General features: G+C 38.1%; 1 protein-coding gene across 5 annotated transcripts in view; it reads left to right on the top strand.

Moving 5' to 3' along the window:
* FGF14 (fibroblast growth factor 14) overlaps positions 1 to 14,682 on the top strand; it is a 411,758-nt gene that overhangs the window by 270,225 nt on the left and 126,851 nt on the right. Inside the window, exon 1 of one of the 5 annotated variants that reach the window (XM_040537889.1) lies at positions 906 to 927. The exons of 3 other annotated variants lie outside the window; for them this stretch is intronic. Coding sequence is in view for 1 of the 2 variants with exons in the window: in XM_040537881.1 (XP_040393815.1) it covers positions 2,231 to 2,423 (193 nt within the window). In the remaining variant the exon portion in view is untranslated. Of the gene's footprint in view, positions 1 to 905; positions 928 to 2,230; positions 2,424 to 14,682 lie in introns of those variants that run through there. One more of the 5 variants, XM_040537881.1, reaches the window with a different exon arrangement.

Consider the following 14,682-nt stretch of genomic DNA (forward strand, 5'->3'; position numbering starts at 1 on the left):
CTGAATCTCTTTAGAGACACTTTTAAATAGAATTAAAATGTATTATCCAGATCCGATTGTGCATGTTCTGCTCCTAGTTGGTCTAGAATTAATACAAAATCCCTGTATAAGGGAGCTCCTTTCATAAACTTTTGCCCTTTGTATAAAAATAGTCCTTCATAGACTAAAAGATGTAGGAAATAATGGTCAATATCGGAAATGCTGAAGCCTCCACTGAAACAAGAACCTACTTGTTTACAATACACCTACAGGTTCTATATCGAAAAACAGTGAAATATTCTAGATGTGAATTATTCCGGATGCATATTTACACTTCAATCCTTCTAGTTGTTTTTGTTTGATTTATTGTTTTTGAAAAAGGCATCTAACTAGAAAGTAGAGCACTTTGACGAGAGTATAAGGGCTATATGTTTGTTTTGTTGTATCTGCCTGTGCAAGCCTTTCCCTGTAGGATAACTCTACATTATTTCTGTATTTAGTTACAACTTCAGGAAGTTTCACCATTAGACTAGCAGAAAGTAAACCTGAAAAACATTGAGCCCTTATTTGAAATGGGAGATGACCCAACATGAAAAAAAAATTAAAAAAAAGGATGAGAAGTGATATTTTACATAGTAGTTATCACCTGTGTTGTTTGTGAACTCATTGGGGCAGAGACTCAGTATCTAACAAGCTTGACTAGTGACGGCTCAAGGGCTCCAAGATGTAGATTACGAAAAACGCTAAGAAAGAATTTTATTTTTACGTTATGATGGTGATCAATAAATCTACCTGCTGTGTCTGTTTGTGGGTGCCCTAGGGAAATCCTTCATCATTTCTGAAACCTCCGAAAACAGATTACGTTCCGAGTTAAAAGTCTGCTCTTGGTATAGTCTTGGTATAGACCATGAGCGCATGCTGGTTTCGGTGGAAGGTCCCTTCGGCTGCGTAGGAGTGTTTCTTTCTCACTGCTCGGAATCCTTCTCATGCGACAGGACCCCCCTGCTCGTGGGACCGCCACCGTGCGAGGCGCACCCGTGTGCCCTGCCCAGCTCCGGGCGGGCTGGCCGGGAGAGGGGCTGCGGCGGGGTGGGCTGCCCTGCAGGGACCGCGGTCCTTCTTCCCGCCGTCCTCTGCCCCCAGAGCATCTCCGGCTTAGGCACGGAGGAGATACTTGTGTAAAGCCGCGCCTGGTGGGGGATTGGTTTGGCTGGTCGACTCTGTCGGCGGGTCACCGCCGCTCACCCCCGTTCCCGGGCTTCGTGCTCCGTTTGGCGAGCAGAGGGGGTTGCTCAGTCGGCATCCCCGCCGGAGACCCCCTCCCCACCCTCCTCCATGCCCTGGCTGCGGGCAGCAGAGCCGGGCGGCGCCCAGGGAGGCTCGGGGGGATGAGGGAAGTTGTCGGGGGATGCAGGGCGGCAGGGAGCCGCTGCGAAGGTGTCGGAGGGAGTGCGAGGTAGCTGGCGTGAAGGTGTGCGTGTTTGCGAGGGTGTCTGGGGGAGCACCCCGGAGAGCTAAAGGGGGAGTAGCGGCTGCTGGTGGGGGATCCGCTGGGAACTCGCCGTTTCCCACAAGAAAAAGGCGTCAACGACACCTCCCGCCCCTCGGCCCTTTTTCTTTATTCTCCTGCCTTTCTCCCGTCCCTCCTCCACCCCCTTTACCCTCACCGCCCCTCGGCTAGGGAGGACAAAAAAGCTCCAGCGGTGCGTGTGTGTGCGGTGTGTGTGTGCGTGTGCGTGTGTAGGGAGGCTGGAGCGGGGTGGGACTGAAGAGCTGTGATTACAGCTCTCCCAGGAGAAGGAGATTGCTCTCTCCAGATGCTGATTTCCGAAGCACTTGGCAATCATCAGGCGGGAGCCTGCAAGAGGTGGCGGCGGTAGCCGCCCAGAGCCGCTCCGATGGCAGCGGCGGGCGAGCGAGCGGCGGCAGCGCGGGGCTGAGAGGGGGCAACTGGGGCAGGGGGAGACGAAGCCCCCGGCCCGAGCGCTGCCCTGAGCCCGCCTCGCTCCGCGCCCCTCCGCCCGCAGCTGCCGGGGCAGGGCGGTGGGGCGCCCATGCGGTGACCCCCGGCGGCAGCGCAGCTCCCGCGGGGTAGCGGGGCGGGGGTGCTTCCCCCCTGCAGCCGCCCCTCGTCCCGGAGGGAAGGAGGGAGGCTCTCGCTAGCCCGCTGCCCCTGGGGATGGGTCCCCGCCGGGCCTGAGCGCCCCGCCGCCCGCCCCCCTGCCCGTCGCGGGCGAGCCGGCGAGCAGCCATGGCAGCGGCCATCGCCAGCGGCTTGATCCGCCAGAAGCGGCAGGCGAGAGAGCAGCACTGGGACCGGCCCTCGGCCAGCAGGAGGCGGAACAGCCCCAGCAAGAACCGCGGGCTCTGCAACGGCAACCTGGTGGACATTTTCTCCAAGGTCCGCATCTTCGGGCTCAAGAAGCGGAGGTTGCGGCGCCAAGGTGCGTCCCTGGGGCCGGGAGCAGCCGGGGGGGGGGGGGGGGGGGGGGGGCGGGCGGGGGCGACCTGTGGCCACAAACTTCCCGGGCGAGGGGAGCCCCTCCCTGGCTCCGGCTGCCCCCTCCCGGGGCTTCCTTTCAGCCGCGGGTTTGGGCTCCGGCCGCGGGATCCGGAGCTCCGGAGGTCTCCTTGGGCGAGGTGGCGGCTTGCGGCGAGTCGCCTTACCCCACCCGCATCACCACATCTCCCTTTCTCCCTTTGATTTTTTTTTAAATTTTTTTTGGTGTGGTTGTAAGGACGAATAGTAAACGGCGCGTAAAGCCTTCCATGTGTCCGGTGTCTGGGAAGACAATTCGAGGGAGCCGTCGCTAATGAGTCCCTTTGTTAAGCTGCTTGAGTGGTTTTGCCATACAGCCTGTAGCGGTGCCCACTCCAGCTGCCCTGAGCAGCAGGAAACGGTAACTTCCGAATTACGAAAGTAAGAAATATGTCGTGGTTGGCAGCCTTGGGAGCCCATGTTTGCATCCCCCTCTGTGTGTCTGCCTTCCCACTGCTCTTCCGAGTTAGGGTTTCTGAGTAGAGATGAGGAAGTTTGGCAGACAGTCCTGGGTAGATGGCAAGTAGTCAACAAGCCCAACATGTCTAAAACCGGTACCACAGGGTCTGCCTTTTATCACTACTTTGTGTCTGGACACTAGGCATAAAAGGAGTTAAGCGATAACACGACTTCCCTAGTTGTTCTTATTTTGTGATACTCAATATTCAACAGTGTTCAGAACTTGTGATGACTTATTTTGTACTCATTCTCAGGAAACAAGTAGTTTTAAAACAAAAGAATTGTATCATGAAGAGTGACAATCTTAAATATAACTCAAAACGTGGATAATACCAGTCAATGATGAAGTGCAAGCTATACTGTTATATTAGAGAATGCCACCATGTGTTGTAGTTTGGTATGTATACTATATCTCCTTTTTAAGCTGGCTTGGAAGGTAATTTTAAGAAGCACAATTAATGATCTGCCTTAATCAATCTCCTTTTTTTTTTTTTCCCATGCTTCATATTTGAAATATCATACATTGTCAAAATAAATCCAATTTTATTTTTACATGGCTCTATTACTATAAGAATTATTTCTTATAACTTCTAATGTAAGCTAAATCTTGCCATTTTTAGATAGTAAAGTGGTAAGTGATACTGGGAAGATCAGTTATCGCTTTCCCTGCATGTCAGTGGTAAATTCGATGCAGGCTTATTTTTAGGCAGTCTGCATGTGAGAGAAGACTAGACTTCATAAGAAGACTAGAGTACTTGGTTTATAATGGTGGATTTATGTATGTGATATTTGTGCATGAGAACAAGTTTATGAGGATTTCCTAACTGAACAATTGTTCTGAACCACCTGTTCAGTCTTAGTTGGGGGAGAACTCTGCATTTGACTATATTACAGTTTGAGGAGGCGATGACTGCCTCTCAGCACTGAAATGCAAACATTTTCTTAGGAAGGATGAAGCTTAAAAGAGACTTCCAAACTCATCCTTCTTCGTTCATTCCTTTTTCATAAGGCACTTTGTGTCACGCTTGAATAAGGGAATTTGGTTAGTATGTATCTTACCTGTAACCCATACCACTCATACAGATGATTTCTAAAAGAATGATTGGAATAAGGGCTGTTCACTTGTAAAGTCTGTCGCATCAAACCTAGTTTCCTCTAAGAATCATTCAAATGGAGATATGGTGAAGTTCATTTATTTATGCGAAGGTCTTGGAATTACTGTTCATCCAATAATTCCTTCTGAAAAAATACTGTTATGCCATTTACTGTGTATGAACTTTACCTTTCATGATTCATAGAGTGATATTTGGAGTACCTGTGGATTCAAAGTTGTATGCTATTAGGAGGGAAGCTGAAGAAACAATTAAACAAGTTGGTTGCTTTAAATGTGCAATTCATATAGAAATTAATATTTATGTGAGTCACTTTTTAGTTTACCTAACCAGAGTTAGTTTACCTAACCAGAGTTCAATGATTGCTGAATTCTTCACTGAAATTTACTGTCAAACCCATCCGAATAAGTCTTTGCCAAGCAAAACAGGATGCATTTCAAAACATCTGTTGTCAGAAAGGCACTATGGAATTCTGACAAATAAATCTTATGTAGATGATATACAGAGTGTCATGAGAACATTGTGAAAAATGAGATAACCGAAATGTGACAAACAACCTGTAGCTTCTTCATGCAGTTCAATGGAAGTGTAGAAGTATATATAAAATATCTTTAACATATATCAGTAAAAGCTAGACACATGGAGTTAAAAGTGTTTTGCTTTGTAAAGTACTTCCATATGAAAAATAGATGTCCACCCATCTTTAAAATAGACAGCAAAACCTAGATATGCTGCTTTTTAAATTCAAAATATACATTTTCTCTTGTATATACATATGTACGTGATAGACAAATACTTATACACAATATATGCACACTTACCAAGATGTTAGCAAACTTTTGAAAATATTCTTTATTTCTAAACTCTTCTTTAAAAATTCCTGATAATACTTTTGCTGAGTGGGATTTATTTGTGCACAAATCAAGTTATTATAAATATATAACACAATAATATCATATGCATATCTAATTGAATGTGATATTTTTTCCGTTGTGACTAATTTTCTGTGCATAGTTCTTCTTTTAGAAATATGTTTTGGAAGACTAACAGTTAGGAAGGGTAGCATAAAAGAAAGATCCAGGAGCTCACTCTGGGTAAAGGGTAGTATTTTTATTTGCTTATATACTGGCTCCAGTGATAGATGCAGTGGTAATTTTAAACAGCTTTTCTAAATCTTGGCTAATGAATTAGACTGGTAATCAAAGTGATTTCTGTGAAAAACTTGTCTGGTAAGCTACTGAATAGGTGAAACCACTTTCATTCACCAGACAGCTTGGGTTCATATTGTTTAGTATTATGATATTTCAAATTTATCTCATCTTCATTTTATTCTACTTGTCATTTGCGGAAGAAATCACTGTCATTAATTTTCAGGTAGCCATGAAGCCAAGATCTTGCCTGACATTGATGCCAGACATCAATTAATTATAAATCGTCCTCTTCTTCTGGATTAGAGATTGTTCAATTCCAATTGTTTCCCAATTTATGTTAATATAATCACAAATGGAATGCTTGACAGACAAAATTTTAGGTCGTTATGGGAAATAACCTAATATAACCTGGGACTATCCAATAACAGGAAGAAAACAAAAGCCAGTACTTTACCTCATGCACCTACAGTGTACAGAGATTAAAAACGTATGATTGCCACTAAGTGCAAATTCTAACTTCTTAGTGTATATTTTCATCTTCAAATGTAGCTTCTTTGCTAATCTGAACAGTCATCATTTGTTTAATTAAGTCTCTTGAGATTATTTTACTGGAAAATATGCAACATTTAAATGTATTAAAAACCAAGTGTAATGTTTAGTGTTTCTCTGTGTTAATACCACATTTAGAGTTCTAAATTTATACATACAGTGTATAAATTCTGGAATGACTTGGCCTCTGATTTTGTATATTAATATTTATGAGAAAGAAAAACCCAGGGAACATGTTCAGAAAAATGCGCTGATTAGATTTTATTGCATCTACAAAGGTAATTTAATTCTCCAAAGAAAGCATTTTTGGAAAAATCCTCAGAATATCAATTAATGTTTTGAGGCATATGTGGGAGTGGCCCATAATTTTGGATATAGATAATTCCCCATAGACATAATGCCTGAAGTAGTTTTTAGTTCTCCTTACATGTAGAATGATATAAATGGAATGTATGTGGACATGCCTCGTTTCCAGAAACTTAAGAACCTGCATAGAATTCCAATCCATTAACTCCAATCTTTGGATGATCTGGCTTGTTTGAAGTTTCCTTGGACCACAACCTGTAACTGCACTTTCCTGTGTGACTGTCTCTGGAGTTAATTATTCTTAACAGCTCAGTAAAGCCCACGGTTTCTGCATTGTCTAAGTATAAAACCTAGAAATGCAGGTGTTTTTGCTGGGTGTTTAGCTAGTGTTGTTAATTCTTAAATATTTTTCTTCTAATGAAATTGGTTAACCCACAACCCTTTTGGAACTAATGACCTCATCTTAACAGTGTATATAAAAGAACATTTATTTTAAAATCTTTTTTTTATCTATTCGAGGGATTGAATGCTCATCACTAATTGAAAATGTATAAATACTCTATTTCTTATGTAAAATATTATAAGCATATTTAAAATTTATTTTTTAAATGTGTGGTCTGCTAGACAGAGTGTCAAGTTTTCTTTTCCATACATTCAGTATTTCATATAGACTCTGTTCTTGCTAACAGAGGTTTTAAAAAGAAATTTAATAATGGCTGGACTGTAATTCTCTTATACTGAATTGGTCTTAGTGGCTCTAAAAGTGGTGAATGAGAGGTTTTTGAGAGGAAATTGAGAAAGAGAACTTTTAAATGGTAACATAATTTTAGGGACCATTGGTTTTTAAGAATATCTCAAACATTAGTGAAAGAATTTTGTGGGCCTTTAACCTACGTGTAGTGCTGTACCAAAGTTATTTCAAAATATTTCTTATCTTAATGTCAAGCGAGTAGAAAAACTTAACTATAAACATAGCATATCTTAAAATATTATGCTGAAGGTAGAAATCAGATAATTTCAGAGAGCAGTAAGTATTTTAATGTATGTTTTCTAAACATCCTGTTTGGTAATAGTTGCATGTTAAGATTTCTTTGAAATCATAGTTGTTTTGGCTTGAATCCCTTGCTTGTTTCATCTGTAAAGGACTGTATTTTTTATCATTTTTTCTTCCTGATAAACATTGGTCTACATTTATTTGCCTCAGGAATTTTGCTTATCTGGAGTACATGTAAAATTGGAAGAAAACAAATTTCACTTTTCCTATCATCACAATCATCACTTTTCACACTCTACACTTTGTAATTGCTGACTTAACTTTTCATTTGCAAATTAGCTCTTTATTCTTGTGTGATCTTGCTGGATCTCCAAAGTTCAGGCAGTTTCATTCCACACATAGTGTTCTGTTTTTTTTTTCTCTTTTTTTTTTGTTGTTTGTTTGTTTTGTTTTTAGAAGGTGTATCAGGTATTGTACCTATTAAACTTATTACAGAAATAATTTATCTGGTTAAGTGTTATATTAAGGGAGATTTCAGTACAGGCAGTTTCTGTTTCATGGTAATATACTGATAAAAACATTGTAGGTGAGGTCAGTTTTTTGTGCTGTATTTAAAGACTTTTAAAAATATATGATCTATTAGTTTCACTGATCTATTAGTGGCAGTAATAAATTTAAATACAGAGCTAACAATCAAAATGTTTACTGCAGAAAACTTTGCTGTTAAAGTCTTTCGATTTAAACATAACTGATAAGAATGCACAGAACTGTGAGATGAGATACCTTTTTTTTTTGAACAAGTGAATAGAGGCCTGCCTTAGTTGGTTATATGTAAGCTCATTTTTACCTTTGGCAAATATTAGAGAGTTAGTAATACATAGGAAAATATACCCCAATTGCATATATTCTTACTGTGACATCAGTTTTTTCTGAGACTCTTTGAAACTGGTACATTTTTGTTCTTTAGAGTAATTAGTGCTAATTCAGATTTTACGTTCTGCCATACTCTGAGTGGTGTGAAAATACAAGGAATAGATGATACTATATTTTGTGGTAGAAAAGGATGAGAAAATTAGTAAAGCCCTGAATTTCTCTATTGTGACCTCAAATCTGCAACCTATTTTCATTGTGTTGTAGACCATAAAGTTTGTTTACATTTAGTTTTGCATTTCAATTATATAAATCAGAGAGTAACCTTAATGTGATAAAGTTTTGATCTTCCAATATATTTTTCATGGAAGTGAGTATTAGGGAACATATCCTTTCCTGGTGTTAGAATCCAGCTGCTTTTGGTGCCTGGATTTAGCAATACATAACTGGTACAAGTTGGAGGTAGGTTAAAGTCAAACTCAGAACTCAAATTCTGATTCTGTTCCAAACAATAGATGGTTTTGGCATGTCCTGAAATATGTGACATTACATAATTTATGTTTCTGTAGATAAATAAATATGTAAACAAAAAAGGTGGATAATTTTGGCACTTCAAAGAAAAGCTAACATAAAAATGAAATGTGATAAAAGATCGATATAAAATTTGAATGGATGTACTATGTTGAAAAACATACAGAAACATTTTTCCGCCAAGGTTTTCAGGATGCAAGGTTGTTTCTGTTGCCATTTCATAAAATGGTGAACACAAGCTAATAAAAATGGTATTGTCTATCTTAGTAAGGTTTCCGTAGATGAAGCTAGGTAAAGTTGACTGAAATGGGAATGTGAAGTATATCCTTGCTCTAAGATAAAGGATAATCTCTAGGATGTAACTAAATGAAACAATTTAATTAAATCCATAGTCTTGCTTGTAATCCCTTGCCCAGGTGTAGACCTTTTCAAAGGCACCAGAATTAGAGTGCTATGAATTTCCTGTAAATGAAACAGGTTTAGAATAGCGATGGGCAGTAATCAGCATAACTAAATGATGGAATTCAGCATTTGTTTAAAATATTGTCAAGAGTTTTATTTCATGTAAGAATAATTCCATACAATGAAACACAAGAGCACAGTCTTTCTCTCTGTAGAAGTTAAAAAAAAAAAAAAAAAAAAAAAAAAAGATCCTTCTAAAGTATTTAATTATCATTTACGTTTCAAAGCTTTCTACATTATTTTGTAATCTCCAGGATGTAGCTAATGTGTAGCTGCTCCTGCTTTGTTACTTTAAAGCCTGGCTCCACAAAACGTATATTTTTGGTTGCTAGACTATTTTAAGGGTTTTATTTTTTAGTTTTATTTTTTAGTGCAAATGTGAGAAAGAAAGTAATGATCTTTTTAAAATCAGTCTCTCTCTTTTTTTTTTTTTAATGGTTCGTTGTGCATGTAAATCTGAATGAAATTTCATGTCCCAGTGAAAAAGGACTTTTCAAGCCTCAGGGTGTCTTTGTTACTGATTTTGAAGTCACTTTGCAAACAACAGATGCATTAGACTTAGAAGGTTAGCAGGTTTCTTCACAGTAAAGATTCTTATGGAACTATGAACTTAGAGGTAGGAGCTGCTACGAACGTCTCCCTTAATGGAATAACACATTATAGGTATTTCTACGTGTTTTTGTGAGAATGTGTACTTCTAGAGCATTATAGATATTCATGTTCTTAATTACCAGTATAAAACTGGAGCAATAGATTTTCCACTAAATATGCTAAGCTTTTATTTTAGCGTTTTCCATAGCATGAATGAAAGATATCTTTGGAAGAGAAGTATTTGCTTCAGACTTCTGTGATCATGAGTAGTATATTTTTGGTTTATATATGTCTATATATATGTGTGTGTAAAAATTATATATCTATAATACCTATACTATGTTAGTGCTCTTTAAAAAGCACACTGTAGTGAAATAGTGAGTACCAACAATAAGTCTATTTCAGTATGATATTTACATTTTCTTTCCAGAATTTCCAACAGTGTTCTTTGCATAAGAACAAACAATTTTTGTGTATGAAGTTTATTGGTAACTCATAAAGAATGTTCTGTTTGCTAGAGGATAAATAAATTGAGTATTTGGGTGGGGGGAGTTATATTTGTTTTAATCCATGATTTTTTCTTCTTCTTTGTATTTAAAAACAGCTTTCTAATAAATTGATATGTTCATAATTGTAATGACATAAGATTTTTTCTCCAGTTACTCTTTCTTGTAACCTAAACTGTGTAGTTCACAGATTATAGTTCATGACTTGTCCAAAATCTTGCAACATTTACTGAGCATTTAATAATTCACACACTTAACTACCTTATGCATTGTCAGTGTCCCAGATTAAACAGATGTTTCTCTAATTTTCATCTGTGTAGTTTATGTATAACTGAGACTTGAATTCCTCTACCTTAATTAGTGGTTTGTATCTCTTCATATGAAATTCTGATGAGTTGAAACATTTACCACTGTAATCTGTATTCCAGTTACTACGAAATAAATGAACTCTTAAACTTCATTGCTCTATTTCCTTCTTTCACTTGTCTTGATATGTAATCAGAACAAATACACATGAAATGTGTATATTTTTTCTCAAGAGCATTTTAAACTGTGGTATTTAAGCCAACAAAAATAAAATTGCATCAGCTATAGGATCTCATTCTGTGATATGAGAAAAAGGTTTGCATGGCAAAATGGCTTTCCTTGATTTTAGCAAGGCTCCCCTTTTGTTCACTGCTAGCCTTGTCCTAGAGCTCTGGGCAGGCTTGTACCTGGAGATGTACTTATGTCATCTGTCTGTTATCCATGCTTGCCCTTAGACATGTACATGCATGATTACAGGTTGAAGACACATATATGACTGTCTTTCCCTTTTCTTGTTTGGAGATGCACAAAAAAATAGTAATGGATTTCTCCTGCTATTAATTCCTTTTCATGATCTTTTCAGTTATCTTGGATGGTGACTGTGTCAAAAAACAGGACTAACTATAAAATAGCATAGGATACGTTAGTGATTTTTGTATAGAATACTGTCCCTGGGATAGAAAAATAGAAAGAAAAGTATCCCTGCTGATGCTGGTAGTCTGAAGAAATGAAAGCCTTTGTTGTTTCTAATACATATTTTTTAATATAGCTTGTGTATATTTTGAAAATAATAATTTGAAAATACATATGTTCCTCCTAAGGAACCAGTTTGAAAACTATTAATATATACATATATATATATATTATACATGTATATATACATATGTATACATGTATATACATACATATACACATATATACAATATATATATACGTATATAATATATATAATATGTACATATATATATACATCAGCAGCAGTTTTCACTACCAAACAGGTTATTCTTTGATATGCATATTTTTGATATGCATATTCTTTATTTGAGTATCCAGTTTTTATGTTCATCTCAAACTCCAGACAAAGTCTGGTACACAGATGATTTATAACTTCATTTTTTTTAATATTAAAAAATGAAGACCATAGTCTTGCCTTCATTACTAGCATAATTTTGGCTCACTTAAATTAACAGTCTGGATTCTGAGAACCTTTTTTTTCTTGTCTTTTTTTTTTCCCCCTCTGAGAATGGATTTGTGCAGAGGTTACTTTACAGCTGAACTCTTATAGGCATTAGGTTGGTAAATCCCGCTTCATTATTGCTTCCAGTTATATTTTGTTTTTCTGACAAAGAAAAATGAACCATCATTCAATTTCTTATGTCCATAGACTTGTGGTAGGGCAAGTGAGAGACCTGTTTCCACAGAACCTCACGGATGGTTGCAATATTTAAGAAAAAAGGAGTTACAAATATTTGAATTCCAGCTCTAAAGGACAGATGCTCCCTAATTTGCAATTTGTGTATAAGTAGGAAAATTAACATTTTAGTCCTTTGTTGATGTAAATTTATTTAGCAAATTCTGTTGTCTAAGTAATGTTAAGCAACTGTGAGGTTGTGATGTTACTACTGTAAAACAGATTTTTGATGTAGTGCACATGATTCTGGAAATCTTTAAAATTGAAATGTAGTGCTCTATAAAAAGTATTCTTCTATGTAAGATACATCAGGTTTTCCGTATAGTTAAAAACTGCTAAAATCTAAACCTGAATAATCTGGTTGTAGTTAAACTAAGGTTTAATAGTTGTATCACTGTTGTGATGACAGTCGCAGAATCAAGCCAATAGCCATCTCAGGGCTGCTTATCATATTCAGTACAGCTCAATCAGCCAGTCATCACCCTGCTTACCAAGGTTTCATGTTGGCAGACATAATGTTTGAAATGAACCTGTGGCATAAAACACTTCTGTTGGATTATTAGGGCAGATTACTAGCTTGTTGGATATCACCAGGCAGATCCTATTCTATGTTGTGAATAAACACAAAAATTTGGGATCTGACTTACTAAAACTCTCCATTTCTTTGCAGAGTTCCAATAATAACAACTAACAAAAACAGGGTTTGAGCAGCACCAGTGGCACATGCATGAGGAACATAGTGAATCTGATCTTAAAAAAGAAAATGTTTATGCTTAAAGATTCTTAACTCTATGTTTTTTTTAGCTCGTTACCAGCTTCACACAGTATCAGTATTTTATTTTTTTTTCAGTTGGCATTTGTTTTAAATATAGCAAGGGATATATCGGTATAAGAAATATAAGCTTGTATTCTACTCTTTTCTACTTCTACTGAAGTAGCATAAGGATAGAGTATAAGTCGTTGAGAGGGGGATGCATTACTAGTAAATTACCGATTTTATTATTCCAAAAGCATTCACTGCAGTTTTGGCTAAACTTTAAGAAAATTCAACCCTATTAGGGTGTGGAAAGGGTAAATTAATGCATCTAATCAACGTGACCAAAGATTGTAGTATTCGTAGATTAAGAGAAGTTGGAAAGGGAATGTCATTTTTAATTTTTTTTTAATTATTTCTCTACTGATACTACTAGCCATCTAGGACATAACTGGGGTTGTTTGGAGCAGTTGTCTTTGAATTTAGGCTTCCTACTCATGTAAGCAGTGTGATTAACTTCCGTTCCTCACTATAGTAGGGAAACCAGAAAAGTTTGGAGCCTGAAGCAACATGAGGGTTTTGCTTCTTTTTAGGTATTTTTGTTGCCATTAATCATACAAAGCATGACAAATACTACTATAACAAAGACCTGCCATAGAGACAGTCTTTATTTTTTATTTATTAATCTATTTAATTAAACAAAATGCATCTAGTTTTTGACAGTGTAACAGTTGTGTTAGTGTTAGTTTTAGCTGATTTCCTGATAGGTTTGTGCTATCACATGCAAACAGTTTGGGTGTATGCTGTTTATTTTCTAAAGCAGTGCAGATGTGACACCAGAGCACTAATGGCACAACTCTTACCATGAGTCCAATAGATTGTGGCATACAGAGTTCTTTTTTAGGGATATGTCATAGCTGTGTAGGAAGTGAAAAAATGTTTCTTCACTTCTGCCATAGTATCAGCAGTGTCTCACACAGTGGCTGTAATATGTTGACAGCTCAGTGAGTCCTGAATGACTCCATTTGGTTATGGAGTTGAATTTTTATCCCTATGAAGGCTTTTTTTTCTTTCTTTCTTTCTTTCTTTCTTTCTTGTAACATGAAAATTGCACAGTTTTGGACTCTTCTGTCTACTACCATGGAAACAGAGAAGTGTCTTTAGGGGACAACTATTGAAATAATAGGCTTTTTTGGTCTTGTATCTCTTGCTGAGCTTTGAGAGAACATTTTCATGATGAATTGGCTCTTGGTCATTCTTCTGGATGTAATTGGACTTTCTGCATTTTGAGTGCATGGCTTGTTATGTTTATTCTTCTCTCTTTACTGGATCAGTGTTTTATAAACAATTGTAAGGCAGTTCATTGGTGAGCTCATTTTGAATATTGTCAGTTTGTCTATTTATTTACTGTCATCTAAGCAGCTGTTTCAGTGGAAGGTGAGAAGATTAATTTTCTTTATTGGGGTCATTCGGACTCTATGTGTGGAGCAAGAGAGAAATTTTCCTATTTGCATTCCCACAAAAGAAGGAGAAATATGAATTTCTATAGCTCTGAAAGCCCTTTGCCACAAATTTTGCATGCAAACTTCAACAGAGATGCTTTTGAAAGGAAACAGAATTGTTCTCCAAACATCCCAATATGCAGCTGCTCATTCTTGCCATTTGGAGTCATGGGGATTTATTTTGTCATCCAGTGTTGTGAATGTAAGGCTGAAGAAAGGCTAGCCATGATGTGCTGGGCTGTTGTTTACTCCTTACAGTAATATCAGACAGTGCTCAGTCTCACTTCTTGCTCCAGTGGGAGCAGTGAAACAGATACCATGGTGTTTATATGCTGCTTATGCTTGGGTAGCGATTTGTCTGCAAATTAAATTTGAAAAGCGGTAGGAAGGAGAGAAGAAGTTGGTCTGACTCTCCTAGCAGCAGGATGCAACTATAATATGTAACACATGTAGATCAGTTATGATATTAGATGTTAAGATTGCTCCATATACTTGTGACAAGTGTGTACAGTGTGGGGAATGTTGCTTCAACAAGCACCTGGACTCTGGAAGAGAACGATATGACTCTCTCTGTGATGAAGTTGAGACCTAATTGCCCTTGGCTCAGCTGTGAAAAGAATTAAATCACAGGAAAGCATGCTATCTTATGCCTATACTTTG

Source organism: Cygnus olor, chromosome 1 (genome assembly GCF_009769625.2).
Source record: "Cygnus olor isolate bCygOlo1 chromosome 1, bCygOlo1.pri.v2, whole genome shotgun sequence".
NCBI lineage: Eukaryota > Metazoa > Chordata > Aves > Anseriformes > Anatidae > Cygnus > Cygnus olor.